The sequence below is a fragment of the Panthera uncia genome, chromosome E1 (genome assembly GCF_023721935.1).
Source record: "Panthera uncia isolate 11264 chromosome E1, Puncia_PCG_1.0, whole genome shotgun sequence".
NCBI classification, from domain to species: Eukaryota; Metazoa; Chordata; class Mammalia; order Carnivora; family Felidae; genus Panthera; species Panthera uncia.
The window spans coordinates 46,080,700-46,098,288 of NC_064814.1; the positions used below are offsets into that span (position 1 = coordinate 46,080,700).

General features: G+C 39.4%; 1 protein-coding gene across 2 annotated transcripts in view; it reads right to left on the reverse strand.

Moving 5' to 3' along the window:
- Positions 1-17,589, reverse strand: part of NCBP3 (nuclear cap binding subunit 3) — a 39,841-nt gene that overhangs the window by 19,307 nt on the left and 2,945 nt on the right. For both annotated transcript variants that reach the window (XR_007459195.1, XM_049636830.1), the window contains exons 3-6: positions 16,193-16,298; positions 2,564-2,689; positions 452-580; positions 167-243 (exon numbers count right to left, since the gene is read on the reverse strand). Coding sequence is in view for 1 of the 2 variants with exons in the window: in XM_049636830.1 (XP_049492787.1) it covers positions 167-243; positions 452-580; positions 2,564-2,689; positions 16,193-16,298 (438 nt within the window). In the remaining variant the exon portion in view is untranslated. The remainder of the gene's footprint in view (positions 1-166; positions 244-451; positions 581-2,563; positions 2,690-16,192; positions 16,299-17,589) is intronic.

Here is a 17,589-nt window from a genome sequence, read left to right on the forward strand (position 1 = left end):
AGGCCAGGCACCTGGTGCACCCTCCAAAGGTCTAAAAGTGAAAGCCAGAGGAAGAATGCAACGCACTAAGTCTTTAAGACTTATATAAAAAGACAGCTTTTGCTGTCATATAAAAAGACAGCCTTTTGCACTCAAACCTTTAATATATCTTTGCCCTATTACTAACCTCTATATCACTGGAGTTCTCATCTTCAACTTCTCCTTCTTCGGCCTCATCATCATCTGAACTGTCTTCCTGCTTGTCTAAAACATAATGCAAGCGACAAGATGAACCTTAACATAACACCATCTCATGTAATTTAAAAGTTCAAGATTTTCTCCCTCTTTGGATTATCATAGCTTATTTTAGAAACAACTGACAATGAAATGCTATATAATGCTCTGCACAGAAACCCAAACTAACTGTGTAAATAACAGGAGTTTTAGCCCAAAAGTCCCTCCTTTGTGTTACCTTTTTTACTTTTCTCAGATGACCTGTCCTCATTGGCATCCCTGCTTCTTATCTTATCCAGGGCTGGCAAAGAGCTCATATTGATAAGGGCTCGTGTGGCTGTCATTTCATCCAGCCAGACAACATTACCTGAAACAAAATGTAAAATAAAACCTGACATCGCATCTAAATGGTAAGTTTTTTAAAAACAAAGACTGCAACATGTTCCTTGCTATGGCCTCATCTAGCTACAGATCAGCATCAGTAAATGTACAAACCAACTAATGAAAGAAGTACAGAAAGTGGTAGTAAAACCTCCTTGATAAAATCAGCCTAGAGCTGCATTCCCAAATGGGGTTCCACAAAATAACTGTCAAGTATTCGATGAAAATGTCAAGTATTAAACCTGCCTGGCTCAGCGAGTGTTACGTAGTGTTAGCAGTTCTGATGATGATGATGATGATGATGATGATGATGACGACGACGACGACAAGATGATAACATCAAAACAAATTTGGATTATCCTTCATACTACTGTCCCCTACAGGGAAGCCATCTGCTGTTCCTTATCACTCAAATGTGCTGAATGACTGTTTCCCACTGTAAAGTATGAGTGATGATGGCATCCACAGAATATACAATGGAGGCATGACAGTCACTTGGCTTTGTAGCAACTACTTTAATCTGCTTCTTTAAGCAAGAGAATTTAGCAAGAAAAAGGTGTTGAAAAGTCTTGTAGAAAAGAAATCTGTTTAATTTTGTTTAAAACAGCATTTCTCAAACTAAAGTTACCCTTACATCTTACTTACATCTCAGTTTGGGAAATGAAAGGCTACAGATTCTTTCTCACTTTTGTTATAAATATGCCATGTGGCCTTGGGTAAACAATTTCCCTTCTCTGTTTTTCAGTTCTGATGTACAACATGAGTTAGCAAAACTGTGTAAATCTAATAAGGGTCCCTCCAACTCTAATATCCCTTAGCTATAGTTTTAGTGCCTTAGATCAGGAGTTAGCAAACTACAACCTGTAGGCCAAATCCAGTCCACCACCCGTTCATTTATTTATTTGTATTAGTACCAGCTTTATACAGGTATAATTAATGTAAAATAAAGTATACATCCCCCATGTTTTTGTAAAAAAAAATTTCTATGGAAAACAGCCAGGCTCGTTCAATAACATATTGTCTATGGCTGCTTTCATGCTACAATAGCAGAGCTGAACCAACACAACAAAACAAAGACTGTATGGCCTACAAAACCTAAAATATTTACTGTCTAGCCCTTTATAAAAAAAGGTGTGTCAACCTTTTATTTAGATGGTGTAAGTTAAGCAAACGGAAAAATGGAGAAAACTCTTCAATCATGTTTCTTCTTTCAATGAAAACACTGAATCAACATCTTTAAAAGCTTTTTTTTTTTTTTAATGTTTTATTTATTTTGGAGAGAGAGAGAGGGGCACAGAGGATCCGAAGCAGGCTCTGTGCTGATAGCGGTGAGCTCAATGTGGGGTTTGATCCCAAAACTGGGAGATCATGACCTGAGCCAAAGTCAGACACTCAACCAACTGAGCCACCCAGGTGCCCCTGAATCAACATCTTCTAAAGAAAGCAGCTGGGAAACCCAGGCAGCTATCCAGGGTACAACCTAGCAGATCAGCAAGCTGATAGTTAAGTAAAGCCAGACTAGAAGTGAGTTAAGACAAGAAGCTGGCAGGGTGGTTACCACAGGTCCTGCCAGGCTTGGAGTGGGCAAGCAAGTAAAAATTACAGCTAGTTCACAAGTTAGAGCAAGCAGGTGAAGTTCCAAAGCAAGTAGGGGTGAGAGGTCTGATACAGTGTCAGAAGGTTCTGGTTCAGTTCTAGCTCAGATACTAAGGCAGAACCAGACATGTGAGTAGCTACATGGGAAGGTGCACTGACAAAAGCTAAAGCCCTGAACATACAGCCCCAAGTCTATACAGTTGGATCCACCCTTTTATTGGGAAATTGTGGGAGTTAAGGAGGCCTCGGTCATGTACATATGACTTAGATGCCAGCAAGTAGTCTGAACCATAATCATTCACCATCTGACATGGCAAGAACTCCTAAAATCATAAACAAAAGCATATTCAAAAAAAAACTTGCATGTACTTACAGGAGGTATCATCCAACCATTCAATGTGAGCTGGAGGATATTCTTTAAAATAGGAAAAGATATCCTGGGTACTCATCTCATCTACTCCGCAAATGTAGATTGTCTCCAATCTCACTTTGGGGATTGCTAGAAAAACAAGACACAAAAGAGATGATAGAATTTTCCCACCCACTATTGTACATCCCACAAGTAGTCATTTATGACAGTTCAGATAACATATATTTAGAAAAGAAATATGTTAAAAGAGATGACAATTATTTCAAAAGAAAGGAAATAAGACAGAAAGGTAAACTATTTTAATTTTTATCACAAAGCAAGAGCATTAAACAAATGATCTAATTCAGAACAGGCATATTAGGCTGAAAAAGATGAAACAAATGGTGTTGGTAAAATACATGATACCGCTCCCCAGATTAACCTGTAATAATTAAAGCAATACCAAATTCAGCAGGATTACTCCTTGAACTTGACAAGCTGATTCTATAATTTTTAAATGCTTGTCAAAGAGAGATGTGCAATAATAAAGACAATTCCAAAGAGATGTTGCCTCTGAATATAAAGCAAAGTATCAAACTAGAGTAAAGAAATCTTACAAACAATAATAAAATGACAGCCCAAGATAAACATGGACATGAACAGACATTTCACACAAAAGGAAATATAAGTGGTCAATAAACATATAAAAAGGTTGATCTCACTAATGATCAGGAAAATGCACATTAAAACAATACACCAGCTTTCATGGCCCATCTATTGTTTGGTGTAGTCACCTTCATTAATTATCTTAGCTAGATCTTCTGGATTATCTGCTGCAGCTTCTACATGCTTGCTGCTTCACTTTGTGCTTTTACATTACAGAATTGGATGGCTTCTTTCCTTAAACCTCATGACCCAACCGCTGCTGCCTTCGAACTTTTCTTCTGCAGTTTCCTCACCTCTCTCAGCTTCACAGAATAGAAGAGAGTCAGGGCCTTCCTTGCTCTGGATTAGGCCTTGGCTTAAGGGAATAGGCTGGTTTGATCTTCTATGCAGACCACAAAACTCTCTCCATATCAGCAATAAGGCTGTTTCACTTATCATTTGTGTGTTCCCTGGAGTAGTACTTTTAATTTCTTTGAGAACTTTTCCTTTGCATTCACAACCTGGCTGTTTGGCACAAGAGCTCCAGTTTTGGCCTGTCTTGGCTTCGGACATGCCTTCCTCACTAAGCTTAATCACATCTAGCTTTTGATTGAAAGTGAGGGAAGTGGATCCTCCTTTCACTTAGACACTTAGAGGCCATTGTAAGGGTCATTAATTGGCCTAATTTCAATACTGTTGTGTCTCAGGGAATGGGGACTCAAGGACAGGGAGAGAAACAAGAGACCAGCCAGTTGGTGGAGCAGTCAGAATACACACAACACTTACCAAAGTTCTCCATCTTATAAGGGAGTGGTTCGTGGCATCCCCAAACAATTACGACAGTAACATCAAGATCACTGATCAGGGATCACCAAAACAAATACAATAATAATGAAAAAGTCTGAAATATTGCAAGAATTATCAAAATGTGACACAGAGATACAAAGTGAGAAAACACTATTGGAAAAATGGCACCAACAGACCTGCTCGACACAGGGTTGCTACAAACCTTTAATTTGTTTAAAAAAAAAAAAAAAAAAGAGCAACATCTGCAAAGTGCAATAAAGTGAAGTGCGATGAAACGAGGTGTGCCTTGCAATGTGACGACATGAAAAAATTAAAATATAAACACCATCATACACTTTCTAAGGGTATGTATTTGTGAACACAAAGACCTAGAAAAAGGCTGGTATAATTCACACTGATAACAGCTGTTACTGCTGGGGAAGAAGAAAGGGTGACGGCTATAGTCAAGAAGGAACCTAAAGACCTGTATTCTGAAAACTGTAAAACACTAAGGAAAGAAATTCAAGATGGCACAAAGAAATGGAAAGACATTCCATGCTCATGAGTTGGAAGAACAAATACTGTTAAAATGTCTATTAGCCAAAGCAATCTACAAATTTAAAGCAATTCCTATCAAAATAACAACATAATTTTTCACAGAACTAGAACAAACAATCCTAAAATTTGTATGGAACCACAAAAGACCTCAAATACCCAGAGCAATCTTGAAAAGCTAAAAAACAAGAAGTATCACAATTCCAGATTCATTTACATTACAAAGCAGTAGTAATTAAAACAGTATAGTACCAGGCACCTGGGTGGCTCAGGCTCTTGATTTCCACTCAGGTCATGATTTCATGGTCGTGAGATCGAGCCCCACGTTGGGCTCCATGCTCGTTGGGGATTCTCTCTCTCCTTCTCTCTGCCCTTCCCCCGCTAGTGTGTGCACGCTCTCTCTCTCTCTCAAATAAACATTTAAAAAAAAAAAAAAAGAGGGGTGCCTGGGTGGCTCAGTTGGTTAAACATTCAACTCTTGATTTTAGCTCAGGTCATGATCTCACAGTTCATGAGTCTGAGCTCTGCATCCAGCTCTGCACAGGCAGGGCAGAGCCTGCTTGGGATTCTTTCTCTCTTTCCCTCTCTCTCTGCCCCTCCCCTGCTCATGCGCTCTCTCTTCTCTCTCTCAAAATAAATAAACATTATAAAAAAAAAAAAAGAGTACACGTATCATGATGAGATAAAATAAAATAAAAGCCAGAACCCCCTCCCCCCCGCAAAAAGGAATCTCAGCTTTACCAGGATCATGTTAATTTTTTACTAAATACTTTAAACACTTAATCTTCATAGTTGTGAAATACACAAACATATCAATAAAAATTTTTTTAAATACCTGTACATCTACCACCTAACCTTATGCTTAATTTCCTAAAAAGATGAGGCACATAAAACATTACATATAAAATTGGGGCCTGTGTAACTCCTCACCCTTCTCTCCCTCCCATCTTTGAAGTAATTCGTCAAGAATTCAATGTCCATTACTCCCAAGTACGTTTTCATGTCAATTTATTTATTTATTTTTTTTTTGAGAAAGAGAGGATGCGAGGGAGAGTGGCAGCGAGTGGGGGAGAGAATCCCAAGCAGGCTCCATGCTGCCAGCACAGGGCTGGATCTCATGAATCATGAGATCATGACCTGAGCAGAAATCAAAAGTAGGATACTTAATTGACTGAGCCACCAAGACCCCCCCCCATATGTCTGTTTAAAACAAATGAACTTAGGGGCACCTGGGTGGCTCAGTTGGTTAAGCGTCTGACTTCGGCTCAGGTCATGATCTCGCGGTCCGTGAGTTCAAGCCCCGCGTCGGGCTCTGTGCTGACAGCTCAGAGCCTGGAGCCTGTTTCAGATTCTGTGTCTCCCTCTCTCTCTGACCCTCCCCCGTTCATGCTCTGTCTCTCTCTGTCTCAAAAGTAAATAAACGTTAAAAAAACAAAACAAAAAAACAAAAACAAAAAACAAAAAAAAACAAATGAACTTAAATACTTAAAAGTAGGTGAACACTTTCAGATTAAAAAATAAAATGTTTAAATACTTGTTGTTCTGTCATTTTGGTCTTGCTTGTTTTTTAAATGTTTATTGATTTTTGAGAAAGAGAGACAGACAGAACATAAGCATGGAAGGGGTAGAGAGAGGAGACACAGAATCCGAAGCAGGCTCCAGGCTCTAAGCTGTCAGCATAGTGTCCGACGTGGGGCTCAAACTCACGAACCATGAGATCAGGACCTGAGCAGAAGTCAGACACTTAACCGACTGAGCCACCCAGGCGCTCCTATTGTTCTGTCCATTTGAAGAGTACAAGCCAGGTTTAACTAGAAATCATGTAGATATGGCCAAACTAAATCAGGTGAGTGCTTTCCTGCCAGCCAGATTCAGGAAGACAGAGATATCAAGACTTATAAACTCTGGCAAGTCCTTATTAGTGACCAGCAGTTCAATAGTAAACAGAGGCGCCAGGATTACCTTGATTCCAAAACCAAAGACCCCACAAAAAGGAGAATTACAGACCAATCTCCCTGATGAACATGGATGCAAAAATTCTCAACAAGATACCAGCAAACCAAATCCAACAATACATTAAAAGAATTATTCACCATGATCAAGTGGAATTTATTCCTGGGCTGCAGGGCTGGTTCAACATCCGCAAATCAATCAATGTGATATATCACATTAATAAAAGAAAGGGTAAGAACCACATGATCCTCTCAGTAGATGACAGAAAAAGCATTTGACAAAATACAGCATCCTTTCTTGATAAAAACCCTCAATAATGTAGGAACAGAAGGAACATACCTCAGGATCATAAACGTCATATACGAAAGATCCACAGCTAATATCCTCAATGGGGAAAAACTGAGAGCTTTCTCCCTAAGGTCAGGAACATGACAGGGATGTCTACACTCTCACCACTGTTGTTCAATGCTGTGTTGAAGTCCTAGCCTCCGCAATCAGACAACAAAAAGAAATAAAAGGTATCCAAATCGCCAAGGAAGAAGTCAAACTTTCACTCTTCACAGACCACATGATAGTCTATGAGGAATACCTAAAATACTACACCAAAAAACTGCTAAAACTGATATATGAATTCGCCAGAGTTGCAGGATATAAAATCAATGTACAGAAATCATTTCATTTCTATACACCAATAATGAAGTAGCAGAAGGAGAAATCAAGGAATCAATCCCATTTATAACTGCATCAAAAACCATAAAATACCTAGGAATAAATTTTAGCAAAGAGGCCAAAGATCTGTATGCTGAAAACTACAGAAAGTTTATGAAAGAAATTGAAGAAGATACAAAGAAATGGAAAAACGTTCCATGCTCATGGATTGGAAAAACAAATACTGACTTTTTTTTTAAGTTTACTTATTTTGAGAGAGAGAAAATGCATGAGCAGGGGAGGGGCAGAGAGAGAGAGAGAGAGAGAGACAGAATCCGGAGCAGGTTCCGCACTGTCAGCACAGAGTCCGATGCAGGGCTCTAACTCACAAAACACAAGATCATGACCCGAGCTGAAGTCAGACGCTTACCTGACTAAGCCACCCAGGCACCCCAGAACAAATACTGTTCAGTGTTGATACGACCCAAAGCAAGCTATACATTCAATGTCAATCCCTATCAAAATAACACCAGCATTCTTCACAGAGCTAAACAACTCTAAAATGTGTATGAATCCAGAAAAGACCCTGAACAGCCAAAGCAATCCTGAAAAAGAAAACCAAAGCTGGAGGCATTACAATTCCAGACTTCAAGCTGCATTACAAAGCTGTAATCATCAAAACAGTACTGGCACAAAAACAGACCCACAGATCAATGGAACAGAATAAAGGACCCAGAAATGGACCCACAAATATATGGCCAACTAATCTTTGACAAAGCAGGAAAGAATACCCAATGGAAAAACGACAGTCTCTTTAACAAATGGTGTTGGGAAAACTGGACAGCAACATGCAGAAGAATGGAACAAGTCCACTTTCTTACACCATACACAAAAATAAATTCAAAATGGATGAAAGACCTAAACATAAGACAGAAAACCATCAAAATCCTACAGAAGAAAACAGGCAGCAACCTCTTTGACCTTGGCCAGAGCAACTTCTTACTAAACAAGTCTCCAGAGACAAGGAAAATAAAAACAAAAATGAACTATTGGGACCTCATCAAGATAAAAAGCTTCTGCACAGCAAAGGAAACAAACCCCAAACTAAAAGGCAACTGACAGGATGGGAGAAGATATTTGCAAATGATATATCAAATAAAGGGTTATATCCAAAATCTGTAAAGAACTTATCAAACTCAACATCCAAAACACAAATAATCCAGTGAAGAAATGGGCAACAGACATGAAAAAACGCTTTTACAAAGAAGACATCCACATGACTAACAGACATGAAAAGATGCTCAACATCACTCACCATCAGGGAAATACAAATCAAAACCACAACGAGATACCACTTCACACCTGTCAGAATGGCTAAAATGAACAACTTGGAAAACAACAGATGTTGCCGAGGATGCAGAGATAGGGGAACACTTTTGCACTGCTGGTGGGAAGGCAAACTGGTGCAGCCACTCTGGAAAGCAGTATGGAGGTTCCTCAAAAAGTTAAAAATGCCCTACGACCCAGAATTGCACTACTAGATATTTATCCAAAGGATACAAAAATGCTGATTTTAAGGGGCACATGCACCCCAGTGTTGATAGTGGCTCTAGCAACAATAGCCAAATTATGGAAAAAGCCCAAATGTCCATTGACTGATGAATGGAGTAAGAAGATGTGGTATATATACACAATGGAATACTATTCAGTGACCAAAAAGAATGAAATCTTGCCATTTGCAATATGGATGGAACTAGAATGTATTAGGATAAGAGAAATAAGTCATTCAGAGAAAGATAAATACCTTATGATTTCACTCCTATGTGGAATTTAAGAAACAAAACAGATGAACATAGGGAAAGGGAAAAAAATATGATAAAGACAGAGAGGGAGACAAATCATAAGAGACTCAATACAGAGAACAAATACAGTTGCTGGAGGGGTGTTGTGTAGGGGGATGGGCTAAATGGATGATGGGTACTAAGGAGGGCACTTGTTGGGATGAGCACTGGTTTTATATGTAAGTGATGAATCACTAAATTCTACTTCTGAAACCATTATTACACTATATGTTAACTTTGATTTAAATAAAACATTTTTTTAATTAAAAAAATTAGTGAACAGCAGCCAAATGCAAATGAGATGGATGTGCACATTGGACAGGAGCCTTCTCAGTTCTTTAAGCTAAATCATGACTTTGAAGAAACAATCCTGAGAAACACAGACATGGTTCTGAAGAAGGTAATGAACAACCAGGAGAGCTCCTGGTGATGACAGAGGGAAAAGAATTAAGATCAGGGAGAAAATACCTTGTAGGAGACTTGTTGATCTGGTAATAAGGATTTAATCACAAATGAGACAATCGGAAAAAATAAAGACCAAAAAAATGACAAAAATAAACATCAAGAGTATCACAGCACTGTTCTATCAAAACCTTAACATTAAAAAAAAAAAAAACCCTACATGTGAGGAGAAAATAGCTTAAATTTTTTTTTTTTTTCAACGTTTTTTATTTTATTTTTGGGACAGAGAGAGACAGAGCATGAACTGGGGAGGGGCAGAGAGAGAGGGAGACACAGAATCAGAAACAGGCTCCAGGCTCTGAGCCATCAGCCCAGAGCCTGATGCGGGGCTCGAACTCACGGACCGCGAGATCGTGACCTGGCTGAAGTCGGACGCTTAACCGACTGCGCCACCCAGGCGCCCCGAAAATAGCTTAAAAATGAAAGGAAAAGAACGTAAAGAACAAAGCTTCTAGCCTCAGATGTTTGTATTTTAAAAAAATTTTTTAACACTTTTTATTTATTATTTTTGAGAGACAAAGAGAGACAGAGCATGAGTGGGGGAGGGGCAGAGAGAGAAGGAGACACAGTATCTGAGGCAGGCTCCAGTATCTGAAGCACGCTCCAGGCTCTGAGCCGTCCGCACAGATGCTACATGGGGCTCAAATCCACCAACTGTGAGATCATGACCTCAGCCAAAGTTGGACACTTAACCGAATGAACCCCCCAGGCACCCCCAGATATTTTAAAATAGAGAGAATGATATACAAATCTAGAAATGGACAGTGGACAATCTTGCTCAAAAGAAGCAGGTAAAGATGCAAAAAAAAAAAAAAAAGATGCAAAGTCGTATCATTGCAGAGAAAAACTACTCTTAGTCATCTGGAGGATAAGAAAGGTTCATCCTCAAAAGAGAACCAAACTGACTGACAGTGGGAAGACCCACTGGAAATGGAAACCTTAAGCTCAAGAGTTGACGGAAGACTGCCAAAGGGGAATGCTCAATACTCCCTCACCTTGCTGACAAGGTCACTGCTTAAAATAAAACAACAAAAAGGCGCCTAGATTTATGCCCAACCTATGAGAAAGGGCTAACTGCTGAAGTGGCAGTGAACAGATGCACTGGGGAATGAGGACTGGACACGTGAGTGCTAACTATAAGCAAGGTGGCGAGGGGCATCACCTTGGATTTTCTAACAGGAAATAAGACAATGAATGACAGACAGTAGGACACAAAACTCAAGGAAAATCCAGAGAAAAAGTATCCAATTCTAAGACCTCAGATAAAAATGATTAAAAACTCTGGAAGACACTAAATACAGTAACTTGGGAGTATGAGAGAGGCAATCTCCAAAAAACAAAAGGCAGTGGAGCTTAGGTGAGCACAAGTTGCCAAACAACAAACATGGAAAACAGATAAAGAGTAAATTACTAATGATTAATGTAAGAGAATGAACATCAAAAATATAAAAATCTAGAAGACTAATATCAGGCATGGAAAATGTTGATGACCAGCTATCAAGCAAAAAGGAAAAAATCAATATGACTACAAAGGGAATAACAAAAATAAAGTCCCTACCCAGAAAGGATTAGAAGAAAATACACAAAATGTCAAAAATGACTGAGTTTAGGTGGTAGACTGTGGGCAACCTCTTTTCTTACTCTACTTTGCTAATTTTCTTTGGTGAATATAAATTGTATAAAATCTAATGAAGGAAAGGTTAAAGTCCAGAGTAAACGGGCTTATCAAAAATGCTAATGGCTTTGTTTTTAAGTGTTTGGAGCAACACTGCTTTGGGAAGAGAAGCAAGAAAAAGGACAGAACTGTTGCTCCTTTGTGCTATTCTAATAACTGGCAGTAGAGCAGTTATTATTACATAAGAACTAAAACCCAAGAGGGCACCTGGGTGGCTCAGTCAGTTGACAGCTCAGAGCCTGGAGCCTGATTCAGATTCTGTGTCTCCCTGGCTCCCTGCCCCTCCCCCACTCACACTGTCTCTCTCAGTCTCTCAAAAATAAATACACATTAAAAAAAATTAAAAAAAACAAAAACAAAAACCTAAAACCTAAAACCCAAGATAGATGACAACAGCGAGAATCAGTTTTAATAGACTTAAATCTTCTAGTCCAAAATTACACCTGGTTGCACTGGACTCATACTCAGCTATGAGTTCACACTTAAACAATAATCTCTAAATCAGGTAAGCTCTAGAAAATTGCAGGGGAGTAAAGTTCCTTAAAGTCTTGAGAGGGACTAATCCTGTGCTGATTTTATAAGAGGAAAAGAGAATTTCCAAACCACAGATTAAAAAGATCAATATTGGGGGGCGCCTGGGTGGCGCAGTCGGTTAAGCGTCCGACTTCAGCCAGGTCACGATCTCGCGGTCCGTGAGTTCGAGCCCCGCGTCAGGCTCTGGGCTGATGGCTCGGAGCCTGGAGCCTGTTTCCGATTCTGTGTCTCCCTCTCTCTGCCCCTCCCCCGTTCATGCTCTGTCTCTCTCTGTCCCAAAAATAAATAAAAAACGTTGAAAAAAAAAAAAAAAACTTAAAAAAAAAAAAAAAAAAAAGATCAATATTGGGGTGCCTGGGTGGTTCAGTCGTTAAGTGTCCAACTCTCGATTTCAGCTCAGGTCATGATCTCACAGTTCAATTCGTGAGATTGAGCCCTGCATCAGGCTCTGCACTGACAGCACAGAGCCTGCTTGGGATTCTCTCTCTCCTGCTCTCTCTGCCTCTTCCCAGCTTGCATGCACATGCTCTTTCTCTCTCTCTCAAAATATAAATAAACTAAAAAAAAAAAAAAAAAAGGAAAGAAAGAGGAAAAGATGATCAATGTCATTCTCTGAAATTAAAAACAAAAACCAAAAAACTTCTCAGAATCTATGATCTTTTAAGAAACTAAGTCTTTCCCATAAGAAATGACAAGAGCTTACACTAATCTCTTTCTTTTTTAATAGGGTCACCAGACCAAGAAATTCAAAGAATACCACAGACAGTGTTCTACCTCAAGTTTATTTATTAAAGCATATAATCTAGTTTCTCATGACAACAAAATTAAATGTGGACCTGAAAACAGAATAAGACTAATAATTCATGGATTTTAAGATTTACCAACAAGATAAGGATGCAGAAGCCATGCATACCGAAGTGAGGAGTATAGCTAAAATGTTTAAAGGCAGAGTTAAGATAAAATCAACTCAACAGGCTGAAATAGTCTTGAAACCAACAGGATGTAAACTGATAGGGACAAATAAAAAGGTAACTTCTTTAAAGTGCCTCAAGTACAAGATGAGAAAGATTGTTTTGACGGGTGCAGTTCGTAGGAAAAAGCCCCGGATGGTTAGGTTGACTAGAAGAGTAATACAATACTATGAAATAGCTAGAACAGAGACTAGAGTAACAGTCCTGCCATACTCTCCATCTGGAATCTACACCTCACCTTATGTAGGGCATTTTGAGACTGGAAAGAATCTAGAGGACGAAGACCAGAAAGTCATGACACATAAAGAAAGTGGGCATAGGCTGCCCATCCCTTCACCAGAAGGTTCACTGTGTGAATAAGGAAAGGACTTAATGTTGTTCTAAGAGGTACACAGTAACCAACAGAAATTACTAGAAAGCACTTTCTGCTCAACATGAGGAAATATTCAAACACAAGACCGACCACTTCATAAATAGTTCTTGTGCCATCACTAGGAAATGTTCAGGCAGAGCCAAATGACCATTGGAAACTTTGCCAAAAGGCCTGCAGCACTGGGCAGGAGGTTGGTCTAGATAACCTCTAAGGTCCTCCTTCCAACCACAAGAGCTTTGAACTTGGGAATAAGGAGACTGAAGCTGCTTACGCTGAATCACTCAAGAATAGCAAGAATTCTTACTGAAGAATGATCTAGTACAGCATATCCCAAACTATGTTCTTGAATGCTGGCAGAGGGATTAGGAACACAGGCCTCAGTCAGACTGGCCTTCAAATCCCAGCCTTGCTGCTTACCTAGCTGTGGGACCCTGGGCAAGCTTCTCAACCTCTCAGCACCTTAGTTTCCTCATCAGTAAAACAAACGATGAATATTCTTCCCTCACAGCATTGTTCAAAGGGTAAACTGACTACCTAACAGAATGACCAGCACATAATAAGCATTTATCAAGTGATATCTTTTATTACTGTTGGTATTAAGAAGAAATAACTTGACACCTGGTATAGCTCCAGGAGTTAAGATGCTTATTACGATGTGCCCATTCTCCCAAGAGGCTAGGCCACTTAGATGACTACCTGGAATATGGAGAACACCAGATAATGATAACAACACATTTATTGGGCACTTAACTATATGTCAGTCATACCACTCTAAGAACTGTAACATTTTAATAAAGCTTCTCAATAACCCTATAAGAAGTACTGTTATATGCCTTTCCAGAAGACGAAACGGAGGGTTAGAGGCTAAATAACTTGCCCAAGGTCACGCTTCAGAAAGTAACAGGTCAGGCTTCAGAACCCATGCTCTTAACCATGACTATAACAGCTCTCAATCCTGACTGTACATGTTTAGAATTACCTGCAGAGACACAAAAGAAAGAATGATCTCTGGGACCTTTATAACCCCCCCCTCCCATTCCGACTTCAACTGATCTGGGATAGGCAGCAGGGTTCTCCAGAGTTCAGCAACACTATCCTAGGGCATGCCACCTCCTAGAGGAAAAACAAGTTGTAATGAACAACTTGCTCCGGCTGACATCCCAAGCAGATCGACTGCTTTTTAGAAATATCTTTAGAACCATGAGATCAGGACTGCTTTTCCAAAAACAAACAAACAAACAAACAAGACAAACAAAAAACAAAAAACAAAAACCACCCACGGGGCACCTGGGTGGCTTAGTCAGTTAAGTGTCCGACTTCAGCTCAGGTCATGATTTCACGTTCATGGTTCGAGCCCCACATCAGGCTCCGTGCTGACAGCTCAGAGCCTGGAGCCTGCTTCAGATTCTGTGTCTCCCTCTCTCTCTGCTCCTCCCCCACTCATGTTCTGTCTCTCTCTCTCTCTCTCTCTCTCTCTTTCTCTCAAAAATAAACATTAAAAAAATTAAAAAAAAACAAAAACAAAAAACAACCTACAACTTTTTATTTATTTATTTAAAACTTAACCCTGAAAGTGATCCTTTTCAGGTAGGTGTCATTTTCCTACTTTATAGACAAGGAGACAGACATAAAAAGATTCAGTAACTTGACCACATTCACAAGGAAATGAATACTGAATTCTAGGAGGGCTTAGGACCCTAAAGAGCTCCAACAGAGTTGGGAGAGAAATTTGAGTGGATGATTAGGGCTGCTTTACGGAGGAAGTGACATCTGAGCTGGACAAAGCATGGCATAAGAAAGGGTTAATCAGCAGAGTGAAAAGCATGAATAAGAGACAAGATATCACAAGAAATGTTCACAGGACTATAAGTAAACAGGTGGTGAAACTATGGTGCTTAAAGGTGGAATTGTGAGAGCAGCCGCAGAGCTCTACTTCAGCCCAGACTGTACATGCACATGAATTCCAGGCTGCACAGCTGTCCTTGGCCTTCAAAGGAGTTTTCCTAAAACAGAAATCCACTCAAGCGGATGCCTGGAAACCCAGTCGACAAGGGAAGCAAGGTCATATTTCCAACTTGAACTCATGATGCAGAAAAAGAGTAAAGCAGTATCCAAAGTTGAGCTCTGCATCCAAGCTACGGTGTCCACTGGGATGGACTCAGGAGGTTTGAGTTTATGGCATCATACATATTATAAGGCAACAGAGCAGAGTAATTAAGAGCAAGGCTTTAGAGTCAGAGAAACCTGGGTTCATACCCTGATTCCACTTATCACTAGCTGCGTAAGCCTGGGAATTTATTAAATCTCTTTGAGCCTGTTACCTTCTTTGTAAAATAGGGATAAAAATATATTCCTTAGAGGGTTGTTGTGAGAAACAAATAAGAAAGGAGTATGTAATATGCTAATTAACATAGTGCCTGGTAAGAGAGCAAGCTCCCAAAAAATAGTAGCTATTCTTTCATTCATTCAACATGCTTTTATTAACCAAGTAAGCCTAGAGAAACTCTCAGCAAAGTGGTGAACTTTAAAATGCATCCAGAGGGATGTCTATTAAGCCCTTCACAAATACCCAAATTTGCAAATACAAGAGAGGGAAACTTTCTGCATTGAGTGGAATAATACAGGTTGCGAACTAAAAAAGTAGTACTTTTTCCTATTATTCATAAATTGCTTTGGAAGACTGGGGCAGATTACTATATATAATTCATGGTGAGTTTTAGGAAGCAAAATATTTACCCTAACAAAACATAAAAATAGAATTACAAGCCTGTATCAACAGATGTATTAATGGCTTTCCCTACCAATCCCAGTATCCCTCTGACTCCCCTAAAAAAAAAGTGGCACTGTGATACACTTCCACTACATTTACAGGCAAGGAGAAGTTAACACTTCCAGGATAAAAGCAGAAAATCAGTAAGAGTCTGTAGAAGTGTAGGTTCTAATCTCAGCTCTGCCATTAACTGGGTGACCTTCACTGGGCTTTCTCAAACAAGATCATCTTTTTTTTCCAGCTATAACATCTGAGACATAGCTAACAGCAACTCAACTTTAAACAGGTCACTTCAGACACGGAGCTTTCACAAGTCCCTTCCTTTGGGAGTGTTTGGATGAGGACTGGGCATGCAAGGCAAGGCCAGAAGCACAAGGCCATGACAGGGAAAGGTCATTCTCTGGGGAAATGCAGAAAAATGCCCCCCAAACACCGTGTACCTTTCTTCATCATGTCTCGGTCCAAGGCTACATTTCTTTGGGCAAGATTTACTTCTGATCGAAAATGGAAGCGCTTGGCTCGCTGTTCTTTCTTTTCAATTGCTTCCTACAAGGTACAGAAAAGGCCAAAAAAGTGACACGTGGAGAAGGAAAGTTAAATCACAAATGCAACATAACGATTCAGTGACAACCCTGAAGTAAATCAGAAAAAATAGGCAACATCATGCCTTTAATAATTTTTGCAGAGAACTGGCTATTGACAATGACTGGGAGAGTGTACGCTACCACTGCTATAATTTGCAATCACCTCCATGATTCAGTGCCTATCACTATGTCTGGGGCATAGTAGGAATTCAGTGAATATTTGACTCAATGAGTAATGAATGTTTTAGTTCTCTGACATTTTATTTATTATTTGGAATCATGCAAACAAATTACAACTGAACAATCTCCCTCCAATATTCCAGGTGCAGAAAGTGAAGTATAAAAAAGTCAAAAGGTTTGTTGGAGATACTTTGGCTAGTGGGGGGAATAGATCTGATGTTGGTTCTATTTCTAGAGGCCCCACAACCACCACCCCCATTTCACATCATCTGTGAGCATGGTAATCACACCTATCACATTATGTCTGCCTGAGCAGTGCACTCCCTAAAGCATTTTCCCTGTTTAAAAATAACACCAAAGCAAAGAAACTCTCTCCTCTATTCTAGGCTTGTGTCCATGGAATTGCCAGTTTTCATCTGTAAGTGACAAGCAGCACTGATACTTCACTGAAAAGCAAAATAATCAGCTTCATAAATTTTTCTCCAAGAGCTAAAATAAATCCAGATCCAGGAACTCTTCACTCATTGTATATTGACTTTGCCACCCTGGCTGAAGGTCTGACTACAAGAAAGCTTGTGGGGATTGGTGAAGCAGCAACACTTTGTTACTCCCCAATAGTTATGCTAAATTTTCTTCAAGGGCTGCAAACAACTAACCTATCTTCCCTTAGTAACCTTAAGTACCAATTCTGGGGCTACCATCTTTTCCCCCACACGTTTCACATAATGGCAAACTGTACAGGAGCAAGAAGAGCACAGTCTACCGCTTTTTCAATTACAGTAAGAAAACACTTTAGTCTATTTTCTTGCCTGTCTAAAAGATGATCAGTTCCTTCTTTTGGCCTTTAAGCAATCTGAAACAGATTGAGACCCAGATAAAATATAAAAAGGTGAGCATGACATATTTATTTTTATTTTTTGTTTTTATACAGCAAATATAGTTAAATAGTACTATTATTTAGAATTACAATTCAAAATTCTATTCTAAACTTAATTGCACACATTAAAATCAGAAAGAATGTCTAAGTTGGACGTCACTAATTAAAGTGACAGATGTGTACTGTTTATAATAAG